General features: G+C 37.6%; 1 protein-coding gene across 2 annotated transcripts in view; it reads right to left on the bottom strand.

The window, feature by feature from the left end:
• btbd11a (BTB (POZ) domain containing 11a) overlaps window positions 1-17,260 on the bottom strand; it is a 193,915-nt gene that overhangs the window by 68,389 nt on the left and 108,266 nt on the right. For both annotated transcript variants that reach the window (XM_026923081.3, XM_026923080.3), the window contains exon 2: window positions 4,415-4,564. In XM_026923081.3, coding sequence (XP_026778882.1) covers window positions 4,415-4,564 — 150 coding nt within the window. The remainder of the gene's footprint in view (window positions 1-4,414; window positions 4,565-17,260) is intronic.

Consider the following 17,260-nt stretch of genomic DNA (forward strand, 5'->3'; position numbering starts at 1 on the left):
TTATTTTTCATATAGTTTGTGACCTTAGCGTTGTAAGGGTCCCGTCCATTCTTAACCCAGATGGAACCCTGTAATACTAATGTCACAAGTTTCATACAGAAACATACTCGTCAATCTAAAACTACCAAACCTGCTGTGACATGAGCACATTACATTTGCCCTTCCTTTATTTCTTCATCGTTTGCTTTTCTTCCCATAGACTTTAAACCATATAATCCTATAAATGTCAAAATACTCATATATTAAATTAGCAATGAGCTACAGTAACTAACATTAGTGTAGCAAGCTAGCTAACATTAGAAGACAGACTTTATTGTCACATATACAAGCACAGGTAACTATTACAACAAGTAAAGTTAAAGTCTTTTCTTCACGTGTCTTAGCTTGTTAGGAAGCCGGGATCAGAGTGCAGGGTCACGTGAGTTTCTAGCTTTAGATCATTTATTGTGTGAAAGTACCCTACCTTCACACTATCAAGCAATACAGCAACAGACGACTGCTAATTTTCTATGTACGTATGCAAGACAGCGTGGCAATTTCTGCAACAGCCACAAGCGACATTTTGAATTGAGTGTTTTTCAATTCTATGTGAAATAGGTATGAGGTGGTAAAGTGACAAATCCAAACAACTGGCTCAAATCATTCCTCAGACCAGTCCTATGATGTGTGTGGTCTGAGACAAGACCACACACAATCCCCCAATAGACACAATCCCCCATGCACAATGTTAGTTTCTACCTGCAATTAGTTCCCATTTACTGTTTGATGTGCAAAAAATGGAAGAAAAACTTAATCATGGTTTCGTTTATCATTAGATGTGTATAGAGACAATAGGAAGAAAAATAGGGCTTGGAAGTAGCAGAGATTGTTGGTGACTCTGGTGAGTGTATGTAGCAAAGACAGTTAGCTAACCAACTTTCGCTAGCAGGTAGGTACTGGCAATAACTAATCTGGGTTGTTCCTATTTTCAACAGAGAACAAACAGCATCTTTTTTCCCCAATAACCAATGTGTTAATGAGTTCATAAAATACTCAGCATTAGGACCTGTAAGTGACACGCCAGTTAGATGTGATTATCTTACTTACAGCCTGTTGAAATTTAATTCATATTTAAAAGATTCTTAAAAAGGCTCACTATAAGTAAACACTGTATTGACATGGCATAATGTTATTATGTTACATACTTTTCTGAGCACTATATAAACCAAGGGTATATAATGCTAAAGTGCATATCAAACAGATTTTATAATGCATTATGTAGCCTATCATTATTAATATATAAAGTGTTATATGCTATATAACACATCATAAATACATTTACAGTGCATAATGTTGATAGGATTTATGGTGATGGCATCAACTCACATTTCATATAGACTGCAGTTTACAGTATATAGTGATCTTTCAAATATCTAAATTTCTCTTGCTCCTATAGGCTAGAAGCTCCAATGTTCACGCTGTACTCAGCCACTTCTCTTAACTCTTAACATAAACCCATCAACCTTTTCATCCCACAGAAGCTCAGTAATTTTTAAATTCCTTAATTATCATAACATGTATAAATTCAAATGTTGACCAAAAGCACATCACTGCACTTCATACTGACATCACTCATCTATCTATCTATCTGTTCTGTTTTGCTTTATCCCTCCATCCACCCACAGAAAATCATCGATTTCACTAGTTCATGGTTTTCAGGCCAGATCCAACAAAACTGGCAGAAACATTCATCTTCTGACTCAAAGCACACGATTGCATTTCATTCTGATAGCACACTGTTTTTCTAACACTCCTGCCCCATCCTTCTTTCTTCTTTCTTTCTTGTATTGCATAAAAACCCATACAGTTATGCACTCCTTGACCTTTTAATGTAGATAACTCCTGTACTTGTACTATGCTTTTTTGTATAACAGGCCTTGACAAGGCAACTAAGACATTTGCTGACAAACTTTTGATATTAAATCTGATTTTTGTTTAGTACTTTAAAATTCTAGCTCGGCTGTTAATTTCTGAAGTGTTCACACACAGCCGGGTCTCACTGGTGTATAGACATTCATAAACTAACCATTGTTGTCCAGCCAGCGTATGTGCTATTGTGTGGGTGAGTGTAATGGGCCTTCTTCCTCGACACAGAACACACTGATGAGCTACCAAGAGGTCACTTTCTCGCTGTAATTTGGATGAGTCCCATTGATCTCTGATCAAAAACAGACAAAAAGCATCTCTATGTACACAAAAATAACTTTACATACTACCACCAAGACAAATACACAACTAGGTCTTAATCCGTTCATCTGTGTTGTGAGCTAGCTGGAAAACAAAACCTAAAAAGAGGCACACCCAGCTGTGTTTAGGGTGGGGCCTTCCAGCTGCTGACCACTGGCTCCTACACCCACACAACAGTCTAAAAACAGCCAATACCTCAATAGATCATCCAGATGTCAAATAGTTCAAGATGGTTCACATAAGAATGCACTAGAAGGAGAATTTCTATTACACTAATATCTACTCACATACACTATGCAGTATTTATGTGTTGGATTACAAATGTATTGTGTATATATATATATATATATATATATATATATATATATATATATATATATATATATATATGCTTTTTAAAAGGAATTTAAAAATCTTTGCTGTTATATATATATATATATATATATATATATGTCTTAATGTGTACTGCTCTAAACGATAATGCGATATGTTAAAATCAAATTATCTGATAGCAATGGATTAGTCTAAGGTTATTCTATACTGAGATTACCATATATATACTAAATATATACTATTTAGTATCTATATATATATACTATATTCAGAGTTTTTAACCTAATCTCTGACTACCACATAGGGATGTTTCCCTATACAGAGGAAACAAAAATGTTAAACCCATTTACTAGAAATTCACTTGTTATGTAACTTTTAAGGTAGTTGTCCTAAGGGTAGTTGCTGGATAGTAACTGGTACTTGTACAGGTATTTAACTCTAAATCAGTATAAATCTGTATAATTCATCATTTCAGTGATGGTACAACTTTTTCCTTGGGGAATGTGGGGTGTGTTATGTGTTACAGTCACATAAAAACAAAAGTTCCAGCCTAGTGGTTCATGGATACCATAAAACCTTAGGCAAACCATAAGTTTGCAAAAATCCTTCTCGTTTCTGAATTGCTTGACTTCTGGAATACAAAAGAACAACTTTTATAAGCCATTCTCTCAGGTCTGTCTCATCCTAATACACTATATGGCCAAACATATGTGGACACCTGAACAATCGCACAATGTGGTTTTGGTCGAATTGGCCGACATGCTCTATAAGTAAAATTTACTTACTTACTTACTATATGAGCTTATTGAACATCTCATTCCAGATTTATTCCCCTTTGCTATAATAATAAGTTCCACTCTTCTGGGAAGCTTTCCACTAGATGTTGGAGCGTGGCTGTGGGGATTTGTGTTCATTCAGCTACAAGAGCATTAGAGAGGTCAGGCGCTGATGTTGGGATGTCGAGGAGGTCTGGGGTTCAGTCGGTGTTCCAGTTCATCCCAAAGGTGTTCAGTGGGGTTGAGGTCAGGGCTCTGTGCAGGACACTCGAGTTCTTCCACTATAACCTTCACACACCATGTCTTCATGGAGCTCGCTTTGTGCACAGGGGCATTGTCATGCTGGAACAGGTTTGGGCCTCTTAGTTCCAGTGAAGGGAAACTGTAATACTACAGCGTACAGAGACATTCAACGCAATTCTGTGCTTCCAACTTTGTGGCAACAGTTTGGGGAAGAACCACGTATGGCTGTGCTGGTCAGGTGTCCACAAACCTTTGGCCACTTAACCCTAAAGGTGGGAGGAAACTGGAGAACTCAAAGAAAACTCATATGGACACAACAAGAACATGTGCAACTCCACCCAAACAGTAAACCAAGTTCAGGATCGAGCTGGTGACCCTGGAACTGTGAGGTGGCAATGCAACTGCACCACAATGCCATCTTGAGTGTATGGTTGTAGTTTTTAAACATTTACTTACAGAAACTCAAAATAAAAAATTCATTTCCATTACAAATGAGCTTCTAGTAAACAGTTTTTTTTTTTTTTTTTTCATTTTTCCCCATTATGAAATTATTACCTGTGGTAATTACACATACACTACACATGTGATCGAAAAAAGCCATGAGTATTACTTTAATAAATCATTATATTTGGAATATATTGACAATATTGCTACATATCCCTTTTTTTGGGTATAGACATTCAGTCATTATAAGCATGTTTAATAGACTGTTACTGCATTAAGGTTGCACAGTGGCATGATGATGATGATAATGATGATGATCAAACTGTAGGCACTCACACACACAGACACACACACATACACACACACACACAAATATACAGACACAGACTCACTTAGCTCAGCAATGCTCCCCACACGGGTGGCCAGGAGAGACTGTTCGATGGTACGCAGCTCAGCCTGGGTGAAGACATGACCTTCTGCATTCTTCCCCCCTCTTTGCTGATCACGGTGTACATTCAGGCTGTCCGGCAGGCTCAGCACACCTGCAGGTAAAAAAAAGCATAACATTAGACTTGTGACAGTCACATATACAATATATTACTTTGTGAGAAATCAGCATGCAGTATGCCATTATTAGACGTGTTTATGAGATGTTTTATAAGTCTGAGTCAAGTTACAAGAAGCCATCTATGAGTCTTAGTCGAGCCCAGAGTCCCAAGATATACAGTAGCATTGGCAATATATTTGCATCATTCAAATGCTATGCTAATGATAAATCTGTAATCTGCTAAATCTGTTAATGCTAAAGCTGTACACTCCTGGGCAAAAGAAATGGGTAAAGCCCAAAAGGTGGTCTTAACAACAAATCAGTGGTAAGAAATTAGCAAGAATTAAAAGGAGCTTAGAATGGGAAGCTTTTCCTTTTGATTTCTTTAAATGTTTAAGTCTTGCGACCCTTGATGGGCTGCATCAGGCAGATAACCAGATAATCACTAATCTTTTAGAAAAAAAAAACATTCCAGAGGATATTTTTGGAAAATTTTGTACACCCAGACATGTGTTAGTTTGAATTTTACATCAAACATTTTAATCATTATCATGATTTTACCTTTGCGTATAAGAAGACTATAGAAGTGAATTTCCCTGTTTCTAGCTTTTCCCCAAACAAACAGTTCACTGCAGCAAAAGGAAACCAGCAAATGGAGGCACAGGAGCTCTCAGGAGTGCACTTGTTTGATTTTTGCTCATTTATTGGTCAATGATTTGTTGTTAAGACCATTAAAAGCTTAATATTTGCCATTTGGGGATTGGCCCATGTTTTTCCCAGGAGTATATAATTCAGCAAAACCAGATACCAGCTGAATAAATTTAAGGAATGTGTAAAGTACGTTCGACACTGGATGCTGAGTAACCTCCTCCTACCTAATTCTGACAAGACAGAAGTAGTAAGCTTTCTGGTTATATAATAACTCTTGATGGCCTTTCGGTTGTATCATATGCAGTGGTGAAAACACTTGGAGTAACATTTGAGGCTAGTCTATCCTTCAAAGCTCATGTAGATAATATTAGCAGGACAGCTTAGTTCTATCTCAAAAAACACTGCTATATTTAGAAATATAATGTTGTTAAATGATGCAGAAAAACTAGTTCATCCTTTTCTTGGATTATTGTAACACCTTGCTGCCTGTCTGTTATAATAATAATAATAATAATAATTATTATTATTATTATTATTATTATTATTATTATTATTATTATGGGCTGTAGGGCGGCGTTGCTGCTGCAGCTGCCACTACTGCTGGGACCTGCGGTGTTTTCTGTTGCTACTCTGACCTGTGGTTGTGATTGCTACTGGTCTAACCTGATTTTTTTTTCTCCTTCTTGCAATTAAAAAACATCTAATCAGTCTGGGCCAAGTATCTGCACCAAACTTATATATGTCTTACATTGTGTTTGTTATTTTATTGAAAAATTGCTCAATAAAAATGCTATTTAATATTAAACCCTTGTCAGTCATGTGTTGTCTGCACATTGATGATGTATGACAAATTTGGTGTTGAATCTACAAAATGTTAATAATTAAAAAAAAAAAAAAAAGAGGGATCATAAAAATTGAATTTAGTTTTTTATTTAGTTCTGCCCTGAATAAGCTATTTCACATAGCAGATGTTTACATATAATCCACAAGACACAATAATAACTGCATTTACACAAATGAATCAGTTCAAAAGTTTCCAAATGCTTGATTCTTAATACTGTGTGTGTTACCTGGATGTGTCAACGATGTTACCTGAATGTTTTGTGATAGTTGTTCATGAGTCCCTTGTTTGTCCTGAGCAGTTAAACTGCCCACTGTTCTTCAGAAAAATCCTGCAGGTCCTGCACCTTTCTCTGCTTTTCCAGCATTTCTGCATATTTGACCCCTTTCCAACAGCAGCTATATGATGTTGATATCCAACTTTTCACACTGAGGACAACTGAGGGATTCGAACACGACTATTACAAAAAGTGCAAACATTCACTGATGCTCACGAAGGCGACGCACTACATTAAGAGCCAGGGGGTGTAAACTTTTGAACAGGATGATTGGTGTAAATTGATATTATTTTATCTTCTGGGAAACATGTAAATATCTTATGTAGCTTGTGAAAGGCAGTACAAAATAAAAAAAATAAGATCTTTAAAGAAAAAATAACAATTTACACCAATCATCCTGTTCAAAAGTTTACATCCCCCTGGCTCTTAATGTAGTGCGTCGCCTTCTTGAGCATCAACAATGATATAATGTTGAGATCTCAACATCATATAGCCGCTGCTGGAAAAGGGTCAAATATGCAGAAGATGCTGGAAAACCAAAGAATGTGCAGGACCTGGAGGATTTTTCTGAAGAACAGTGGGCAGTTTAACTGCTCAGGACAAACCAGAGACTCATGAACAACTATCACAAAACATAAAAACAGTCGCTGATCATCCAGGTAACACACACAGTACTAAGAATCAAGCATATTTAAACTTTTGAACTTCAGATCCTGAAGATGTGTGTCAGTCACTGCCGAGATACAGCCTCACTTCCTGTTTGGTGACTTCACTGTCAGATTCGTCGGCCCCTTAAGAACAAACTGTTTGGAGTATTCAGAAATTTTTTGATGACTTTTGACGGCTAAGAGTCCAGCTCCCGCAGACCTGGGAGTGCTAGCAGGGGAGTATGGGTGAAGAAGCTCAGCTAGGGCGGATCTAAGCCATGTAGGGCTCTACAGGTTAGTAGGACTTGGATGCACAGTGAAACAGGTATCCAGTGTAGCTGGACTGGGGTGATATGAGCAGATTTTTTAGAATGTGAGAGAATTCTAGCTACAGAGTTTTGAAAGTCCTGTAGAGGAGGCAGGTTTTTTCAGGAATTCCAATAAAGATAGCATTTTAATTGTCAAGATGGGAGGATAGGATGGACCAGAGTTTCTGCATCTGTCTTGTTAATCATGGCAAAAAGACTTGCAATGTTTCGTGGAAAAAGAGCTTTTGACCAATGCCCTAATGTGGGGTTCAAGTGAGAGAGATGAAACAAAGATAACCCCCAATTTCAAACTGCTGAGGAAGGTTTTATAGTCACTCCATCAATATTACGCGAAAAGGTAGACAATGGGTTTTGGGCCAATGAAAAAAAAACTCAGTTTTGCTGCGATTCAGTTATTAGAAATTCAAAATGCACCCAATGTTTGATATCATGCATACAGGATGTTAGGGTAGGCGTGGCAGAGTGTTGGTAGTTATGCTGCTAACATAAAGCTGAGTACCAGCAGCATGACAGTGAAAATGAAGACCTTGGTGGCAAATGATCTGACCAAGGGGCAACATGTAAATAATGAAGAGAAGGGGGAAAGGACTAAACTCTGGGCTGGACTGTATGTAAAGGTGGATGTCATGTTCAGTTATTCTGACAGTACCTGTTTTAAATGTAGCCAAGTCACAAGCTTTAAATAAGTGTTAAGTTGCAAGTTACGGTATATGCTTTAAAGTCAGAGTCAATTTGTAAGTTATAAGCCTAAAATTCAGGGCTGAGTTACAAGTCACAGACTTTGAAGTCAGAGTCGAGTTACCAGTCAAAGCCATTTAGGGTGGTAAGAACTGTGTGACTCAAGTCCTTAACCCTGGTTGGTACAGATTAACAGTTAGCAGTGTTCATATAGAGATTTTTAATTCTCCTAAGCATACCATGAATATAATTCTCCTAAAGACCTGAGATGCCAATTACAAACCCTTTGAAAGGTGCTAATGAATACAGCTGTCATGGTTGGACAGTTTTTCCCTTCTAATATCAAACCTTGCTCAGGTGGGTTCACCGACAACATTTCCTGGATGTGGCACTCACCCCGTGCTGCAATCCAGCCCTGCTGCTTCAATAGTCCTAATCAAATTACAGCACAGAGCCACATCTGCACCCTTTGTTTAGACAGAAAGAACTGGCTGTGACAGATGGGATATTGAACTTAGCCACAGGAGAATAAGGAGGGACACAAGTGCCCAAGTGACTGAGCATCTGACATGTCATAGAAAAAAGCTATTTTATGTTTCTGAGTGTACATTCATTACCAAGGAAAACACTGGCACTCTCGATGGACACATACTGAGAGCAAGCACATGGGCATGCATAAACACACATGGATATAAAGAACCAAAGAACGGTTTCAAGTAAACTCCTATTTGTTATCTAATGAGAGCGCAATATTGACATTCTACACTCCTGGGCAACAAAAAAAAGGGCCAAGCCCAAAATGGCAATATATTAAGCTTTTAATGGTCCTAACAACAAATCATTGGTCAGGAAATGAGCAAGAATTAAACAAACAGATAAAGGGGCTTAGTATGGGAAGCTTTTCCTTTTGATTTCTTTAAATGTTTAAGCCTTGTGGCCCTTGATGAGCTGCATCAGGCAGATAACCAGATAATCACTAATCTTTAAAAAAACAAAACATCCCAGAAGATATTTTTGGAAAATTTTGTACACCCACACATGTGTTAGTTTGAATTTTACATCAAACATTTTAATCATTATCATGAATTTACCTTTGAGGACTATAGACTATAGAAGAAGACTATAGAAGTGAATTTCCCTGTTTCTAGCTTTTCCCCAAACAAACAGTTCACTGCAGCAAAAGGAAACCAGCAAATGGAGGCACAGGAGCTCTCAGGAGTGCATCTGTTTCTTTATTGCTAATTTACTGACCAGTAATTTGTTGTTAAGACCATTAAAAGCTTAATATTTGCCATTTTGGGCTTGGTCCATTGTTTTGCCCAGGAGTGTATTTGAAGCAGGATAATATCGTGCATAATGTCATATTGTCAGGAGCTTGAAAGCACAAACCAATGTTGTGACAGATTCAATATGAACACTCTAAGTTTCATAAAGGTGTGATTAAAATTGTCCTTCATATGCATCTAGATTGTGAGACTTTCTTGCAAGAAATGTAACATGAATAATACATGCTGTGCAGTATTCAATACAGGACATGAGCTAAATGTTTCTCCATTCTTGACTAAGGTGCAGAGGTTTGTGCTTGGTATTAACTATAGATTCTGTGAGCCTGCCATGAAAAATCAGAAAGGAGAAAATCTGGCCAAGGTTAGTGAATCTTGTAAAATCTGTTGTGATAAATCCAAAAATCTCTCTCTCTCTCTCTCTCTCTCTCATATACACACACACACACACACACACACGCACTAAGGGAAAGAAAAGGACATAGGTTATTGGCTTGCTGTCCATTTTCCTCCTTTAATTCCCAAAATGCAGCTAGACAGAAACCTTCTCATGACCCCTTTACTGGGTACAAAACGTACAATCCTTTGGCTTTTATGAAAATGTCTTTTATTATCTGATGTTTTCTCCTTCTGTATAATTCTGTATCATTCTCAACCCACTTCTTGTAACCCCCTGTCTTTCACTGCCCAAGAATCTGTTAATGCGACAGAAGATTCTTTGATGCATTATTCATCCAATCAGATAAAAATATGAAACATCATATGGTTGGTATGTCCTTCCCCCATCTCCCCCAATCTACCGCAGTCTCCTTCCTAACACTTTATCTTGCTTCAACACTCTGGCACCCCAGTGGTTTTTAATTCCCTGTAATGCTTTGCTGTGTTAAAGCTACAGCTGACTTAAAGAGGATGTGAGTGCCTGAGAAGAAGAATGAGACTGAAAACTCCCTAGAACGAGAAAATCACAAAATGACCTTAACCAGCAGGGGAACTGAAAAGTAAAATGCAATCAGCAATCTGAAGAAATTCAATATGAGATGCAGAAGAGTTAAATGAGTTAAGTGAGAGTTTGGCTCCAGTGAAAATCTGATAAGGATTAAATTTTGATACAAACAGTGAGTTACAGTAGTTCACAAAGCTTTACAAAGCAATGTTGTAAGGTTTTATTTTTCATATCTCAACCTGTAAAGACTCTCCTCTATTAAAACGCTTCTTGCTTGTTCTCTAAGGTATGAATTCGCCCAACTGGAGGGCTACACACAACGACTTTATACAGTATTACAGTGATATATATCTACACTGCTGCCTAAAGCTCCTGTTGATCCATGTTTTGCAGACAGACGACTAGGTCAGGGGAACATGCAGGCTCAAGAAGGAGCCGCCGCCTCACGCTGGTCGAAATGAATAATACATGCATTCTTTGCCATAGTGAAGATTCTAATAGAGCTGCCAGACACGACAGGTCATAAGAGAGAGAGAGAGAGAGAGAGAGAGAGAGTCATACATAACAGCTGCACAGATTTCTTTGTGAGGAGGTTCAGAGGTCGGTCGTGTTTTGTGAAGACATATTGAGTGACCTCATTGCACATGCGGGTGAAAAATAGAAGCCGGAGGTGAAGTGAGATCCAGCTGAAACAATATGTCCAGTGTTTAAATAAGATGATATCTGTATTCGAATGCATCTTCCATCTGTCTTATAGAGCTAAGACAGAATACCAAAAGCCCTTGTGTCCTTAAGATGGGACTTTTTCCAAGTTCTCTCTATATTTGAAGCGGGACAGCTTCCATGCCCTTCAAAGACATCATCCACACATAACATTTTGTTCAGTCTTCATAATTTAAAGAAAATAAGAATTTTACATCTAAAGACATTTTACATCTAAAGCCTCAACACATTAGTCTTGGCTAAAATCTACCCACCAGCCAGCTCTATGACAGCTACCAAGCAGGGAGAGAGAAGGCTAACATGATTCCTCTGAGACACGTGAAGCCAACCAGCCGCATCTTTTCAAACTGCTGTTCATGCACATGTCACAGGGCACACGGACGAAGGTGCTATCTGCCCTCTTCTGCATACATAAGCTCATAGACACCCACAATTGGCTAGTGTCACTGTGATTGATGGGAGAGAGTATGCCATCCTCCCACCCAGACAGCACAGCCAATTTTGCTCTTTTGGACTCCCAGCCATGTCTGTGGCATCATAGGGATTTGAACCTGCAAATGTTTTCTGTTGCACCACTCAGCCAAAAGCCCAACACTTTACCCAAATATATAGTAGTAATAAATCATCCTAAATGTGTAGAACTCTGGGAAAATCCATCAGATGTCATTGTGGCTGAATTAAAAAAAAAAGGAAAAATTGGGGTTTTTTGCCTATAGTATAGTTTGTCACCACAATTTCAAGAAAGCATAAAAATATTTCACCTAAATGACAGGAAAATGTTTTAATTTATTTATCTTTTATTTTGCCTAGACTTCCTGCTGCAATAATCGTGTTTGGTAAGGAGCAAGTTCACCCAGCACGGTGGTAAATACAGTCAGTCTGCAGCCTTGCTAGTTAAGTGTGATTTCCTCACACAGTGAATATAAGACTTTGATCAAGTTAAATGCTAAATGCCATAGCAAAATGGACATAAGCCTACTGAATCAATTCAGTTTGTAATCAGATACCAACTGTAAAAATGTCCCTGATGCTCCTGAACAGCAGCTGGAATTAAATCTTTAAATGCCATTTTTTCCCTTTATGGTGCTAAGCAGATTTTAAAATGCTACTTGTGGTTGAGATACATGCAAAAGAGAAACAGATTTCAGTTCAGTTTTCAGATGTACGGATAGAAGGAAATGTCAAAATCTCACCATGTGAAGGGTGCTCTGAGGCCACCACACAGATAAATCATTTTTTCAACCACACCTCCTAACTGCAAACATGTGCACACTTATATAACATCCACCTGCTGTACATCAGAGACTTTTTGAATTGACGACATCTGTTTCACAGGTTTGATGATTTACTCAATTAATATTCTCCCATCAACAAAGCACCAGAAGCATCATACAGACCCATACAAACAATTATTGTAGTACAGGAACGGGCTTAACATACATTTGCTCTGTAATGTACAATCTCTTAACGACAGCCGAGACTTCTTTAGCAACCAATTTAAAACAGGCACATACGGTATGTATAGTGTATAAATTTTTAATTTTCTATAGTCTTTACAATCTAAATGTAATGTAAGTTCTGGAATGAAATAGCATCTAAATGGGAAACTATTAAAATGATCATACTATAAATAAGAGTGATTTTTGGTAAATGTGAAGCAAAAAGGTTTTTAGTCATTTACAGGAAACACACACATCCACCATTGGGGTAATTACTGAGCATGTGAGAAGGTTTTGAGAGTATGGGCATGACATAATTTGGCCATTTCCCAATATTTTAAATATACTGTATAGTTGTATTACTACATATCCAACACAGAAGTGATTAACAGAGCATCTATTTCCATGCAGTGAACAAAACTCATCTTCTAATGGTCTCCCCGATGTATCCATGCCTGCCCAGTGACCCTCTTGTAATGTATGTTTGTCTTTTCTTATATTGAATATCACAGCTTAAAGACAATGATGTGCTGCTAATAAATTCAGAAAATGTAGCTGACAGAAACTACAGCCAGTGCAAATTCGAGTTGTAGGTCCCCCTGGAACACATTCTTTGATTTTAAAGACATCCAAATTGAGCTTAGCATTTTAATTAAAACTTAGTATTGCATTTATAAAATTTTCACAAACACACAGTTACATATGCAGCTCTCTGTGGTATTATATTGCATTGACTAAAGCTGCAGTAGAGCCCCGCTGGATGCCCTTTTAATCAGGGCAAGCCATCACGACTCTTTAACTCCCCCACTAGTTCTCCTCTGCACCCTTCTTTGCTGCGCCGCTGTCCATTTTTACTGGAGGAATGTCCCTTTCCTTCTCTCTGTGGTGCACAGCCGCACTCTCGTCAGTGCGAAACACATTCGGAATATTAACAGGTCTCCATAGCAACAGGGAAGAACTGCCCAGGCAGCGTGTGATTGGTGGAAGGTGCCGAGGATGGCAGTGAGGAGATGGCATCAGGAGGTGAGAACAGGTACTGTGCTTTGTGGGAAGGTGCAATGTTGAGTTGTTTTTTTCCCTGAAAACCCGTTTGTGGCTCTCGCTAATCTGCTAAAGTTTTGCATGAGGTAGACAGCACACGGAGTCATAACGGTAAAGCACCCGGCAGCAACCGTGTACATCAGGCTCACAATGTAAAGCATCTGACCATACATACAGGAATTTCCAAAACCAATAAGGAATGAATTCATGTCCATGGATAATGTAGTTACAATAAAATATCATGAGGATTACAAGGCTTTGTCTGGCACTTTGATTGAAAGATAAGCTCAGCATTAAAACCAGCATTATTCTCATTTGTGTTTTTTTTTCTTAATTCTCCTTTTTTAAAAAAAATTTTTATTTTTGCTAGCTAAAAAAACAGAAGTTCAGTCTAGAAAACCAAGAAAAAACTTGGAACTAGGATTAATACCAATACTAGACAGATTAATAAATCTGCTACTGTGATCATTCAGACCTGATATTAAAACTATAAATCTTTTACTTCCTGATAATGTGCATCTTGTCATTATAAATAATTTTCGTACTATTTCAAATCTCTTGTTACACTAGAAAAGCACATGACTAGAACATGTTTCTTGAAACGTTCTCACTTTTATAACTTTTTTGTAATTAATGCACATGCTGAGAGAGCTATGCTAATCACGCTAGGCTGAACATCAGATTCTGACTACATACTTATTTGCTAAGGAGTCTAAGCAATACAAAGTTTAAGTGGTAATAGGCAGGATTTGTTGGAACTGTTCTGTATTTAGTACGTATTCATGCAGATCAGACTAAAATTCAAAAAATTTTCTACTATATGATTCTGAAAAAAAACAACAAACTTTCCCAAACTGAAATCTGTTTCTATTTTGCTTGTATCTCAAACACAAGTAAAGTTCTAGCATTTTAAATTCGAGTTATCCAAAGAACTTGATCAAAGCATGAGTTAAAAACTTAGCTAGCAATGTTTTAAACATCTACAGACAGATTGACTGTTTTTACTACTATGTGTTTTAAACTGCCTCCTTATCCAACATGATCTTTGTAGAAATTCTAGGCAAGGTTCAAAAATAAATACATACAGTTACATACATCAGTTTGTGAAAATGTAACATACATAGAACATATGTTAGGATGCAAGCAGGATGCAAGTGTGGATTTTATTAAGGGCAAGGAAAAAATCATCATCATGGTCCACAGCAAAGGTCGAGAAACGGGCAGACGGACAATCATGGACAATCTATAATCAGAAACTGGAGAAACAGGTAACAGGTCAAACTGGAACATCAGATTGAGACTAAGGAGCTGGAAAGAGGAAAAGAAACATGGGAACAGAAGGCTCAGTAATGTACGGCATGAAACAAAACTTCAGAAAGAGACTCAGAAATAAGAGGGTACAAATAGACAAAGTAATTAGGGAACTAAACAGGAAACAGGTAGAATCAATTGGAAAGCTTACACAAAGGGGTGGAGACAGGACCAGGAAGTAAAAATAAACAAATGTCAGAATAAGAGCAAGGCTGAGTGCTGTGCTCTGAAGAGATTTGTGACAGAAATATACTGTATGTATGGTTTCTTAAAGTTGAGATGTCAAAGTATCCGGCGGAAAAAATGGCCATCTTTTTTTTTGGCTATTTGCCAGAATTCAGCCACAGCGACATGAGACTGGTTTTCCCAGACCACTACACATGTGACAAGCTGCTGTTAAGAATACTATTTATGTGTTTAATGATGTTGATCACACCATTTAACTCTAAAATTAGCCCTGCTTTGCTCACCTAATGTGTCAGTTCAATAGTATGTATATATTTGCAATACCATGTTTGCATCCCTGTTCTCAGTTTTTTGAAATGCACATTTAAATCACACTTGAACTTCAGGCCCTACTCAACTCTCATTGAAAATTACACTACCTCAGAGTTTTGCTGGCTGAGATGTCAAAAAATTTGATGCCCGATATCTCAAATCTCTTCTTCACCCTGATAGAAGCTTATAAAAGTGAGGTTGAGATATGCTTTATCTTGAATGTGCAAGGCAAAAGTATGGCGTTGTGGTTTCTAACATAAGCAGATTCAGGTACTTAAGTTAATCTGTCACTCTACACACCTCTAGTTTTTTTCATACTCCTTTGTGTGGTTTTTTTTGGCAAAACCACAGGTAATGTTCTGCCTCATGATTCCTAAATGTGAGTCACGACAGTCTGACTAACCCTGATAGCAAAAACATGGGCACATTCTCAACTCTCTGAATAAAAAGCTTGGTTAACTTTTTAGCACTGATGTACCTGTAAGCACATGAATACTGCTGTCTAGTTACATTAAAGGTGAAAAGTGTGTCATATATTTCTAAGCTGGAGTTTAAATTCTCCCAGCTTTGCAAAGTCAATTTTCAATCACACCGCTGCAGTCTGAAAGTGAAAATGCCAGAAGGCACAAAAAGGCATGACAAACTAAACTGTTTAGCAAAATAATGTTCCTATTTTCATGCCTTCAACCATTTTGCTGTGTAAGCAAGTCTAACTAAAGAAGGCATTTCATGGACTCTTTCCTATTCATATGAAAAGAAAATATTCAGAAGGAGAAAATGGAAGAAGTTTGGGTCCCTCCTGAGTTCCTCATGGCAGTGGTTGCAGGAAAAGCAGAAATGAAAATCCTTCATAAACATTCCACATAAATTTTACTTGCTACCACATAATGAAAGTGGTCATGTACTATTGTGTGGTGGGTTTTTTTTAATAGAGCTGAAAAACATGAGAAAATGGTTTCAACTGGCCCAGTTTATTTTCCTTTTTATCAGATATTTTCCCAGCAATTTTTAAGACTCAGCACATTGCTGATCCAATTACAGAGCCAGGATGCATTCAGTTTGTACTTAACTAATTTTCACATTCATTCTGGTCAAGGTCATGATGGATCTTGTGAAATAATGAGTGAAATAAATTGTCTGACAAAAAATAACACTGCAATCTTAAAGAAAAAAAAAAAAAAAAAAATATATATATATATATATATATATATATATATATATATATATATATATATATATATATAGATAGATAGATAGATAGATAGATAGATATAGATATAGGGTTCGTCCGGGTTCTTTAGTTTCTCCCACATCCCAAAAACCTGTTGCCATTATGATTGGACAGTTACCACACTTCACACTGTTACCTGTTACCTGTAGTTATCCGTTTTGTTTTTTTTTTTGCTCACCGCACTGCCTTTCCTCGCAGCCCCTCTCTCATTCAGTCTATTACAACAATGTGATAAATACGGACAGATTCTCTTCTTTTGAGGATAATAACCTCCACTCTTCTGGAAAGATCTTCCACTAGACTTTGGCGTGTGGCTGTGGGGATTTGCACCAATTCAGCCACAAGAGCATTAGTGAGATCAGGCACTGACATCAGGTGACATGTTGATGTTTGGGCCCCTTAGTTCCAGTGAAGGTTATTTATAATGCATGTTCTGAAAATTCACATATTTACAATTTATTTTGGTTTAATTTAATTTGAATATTTATTTCTGTAAAGCTGCTTTATGACAATGTCCATTGTAAAAAAGCACTTGACAAATAAAATTGAATTGAGTGTGAGAGTGTGTGCATGGTGCCTTGGGTACTAGTGCTCCATCCAGGATGTACTGTATATTCCTTCCTCATGCCCAGTGTTCCCAGCCTCCATGGGATCCACCGTAACTCTCTCTCTCTCGGCCTGACTTACCCATGGACTGAATTTTTGGGACTGAGAAAAAAATTGTGGATGTAAAATATAAATTTGGTATATGTACAGATTTTGTGGTGAATTGTTGGTTGGTGGGGAAAGCATTTGTATA

The sequence above is a fragment of the Pangasianodon hypophthalmus genome, chromosome 18 (genome assembly GCF_027358585.1).
Source record: "Pangasianodon hypophthalmus isolate fPanHyp1 chromosome 18, fPanHyp1.pri, whole genome shotgun sequence".
Taxonomy (NCBI): Eukaryota; Metazoa; Chordata; class Actinopteri; order Siluriformes; family Pangasiidae; genus Pangasianodon; species Pangasianodon hypophthalmus.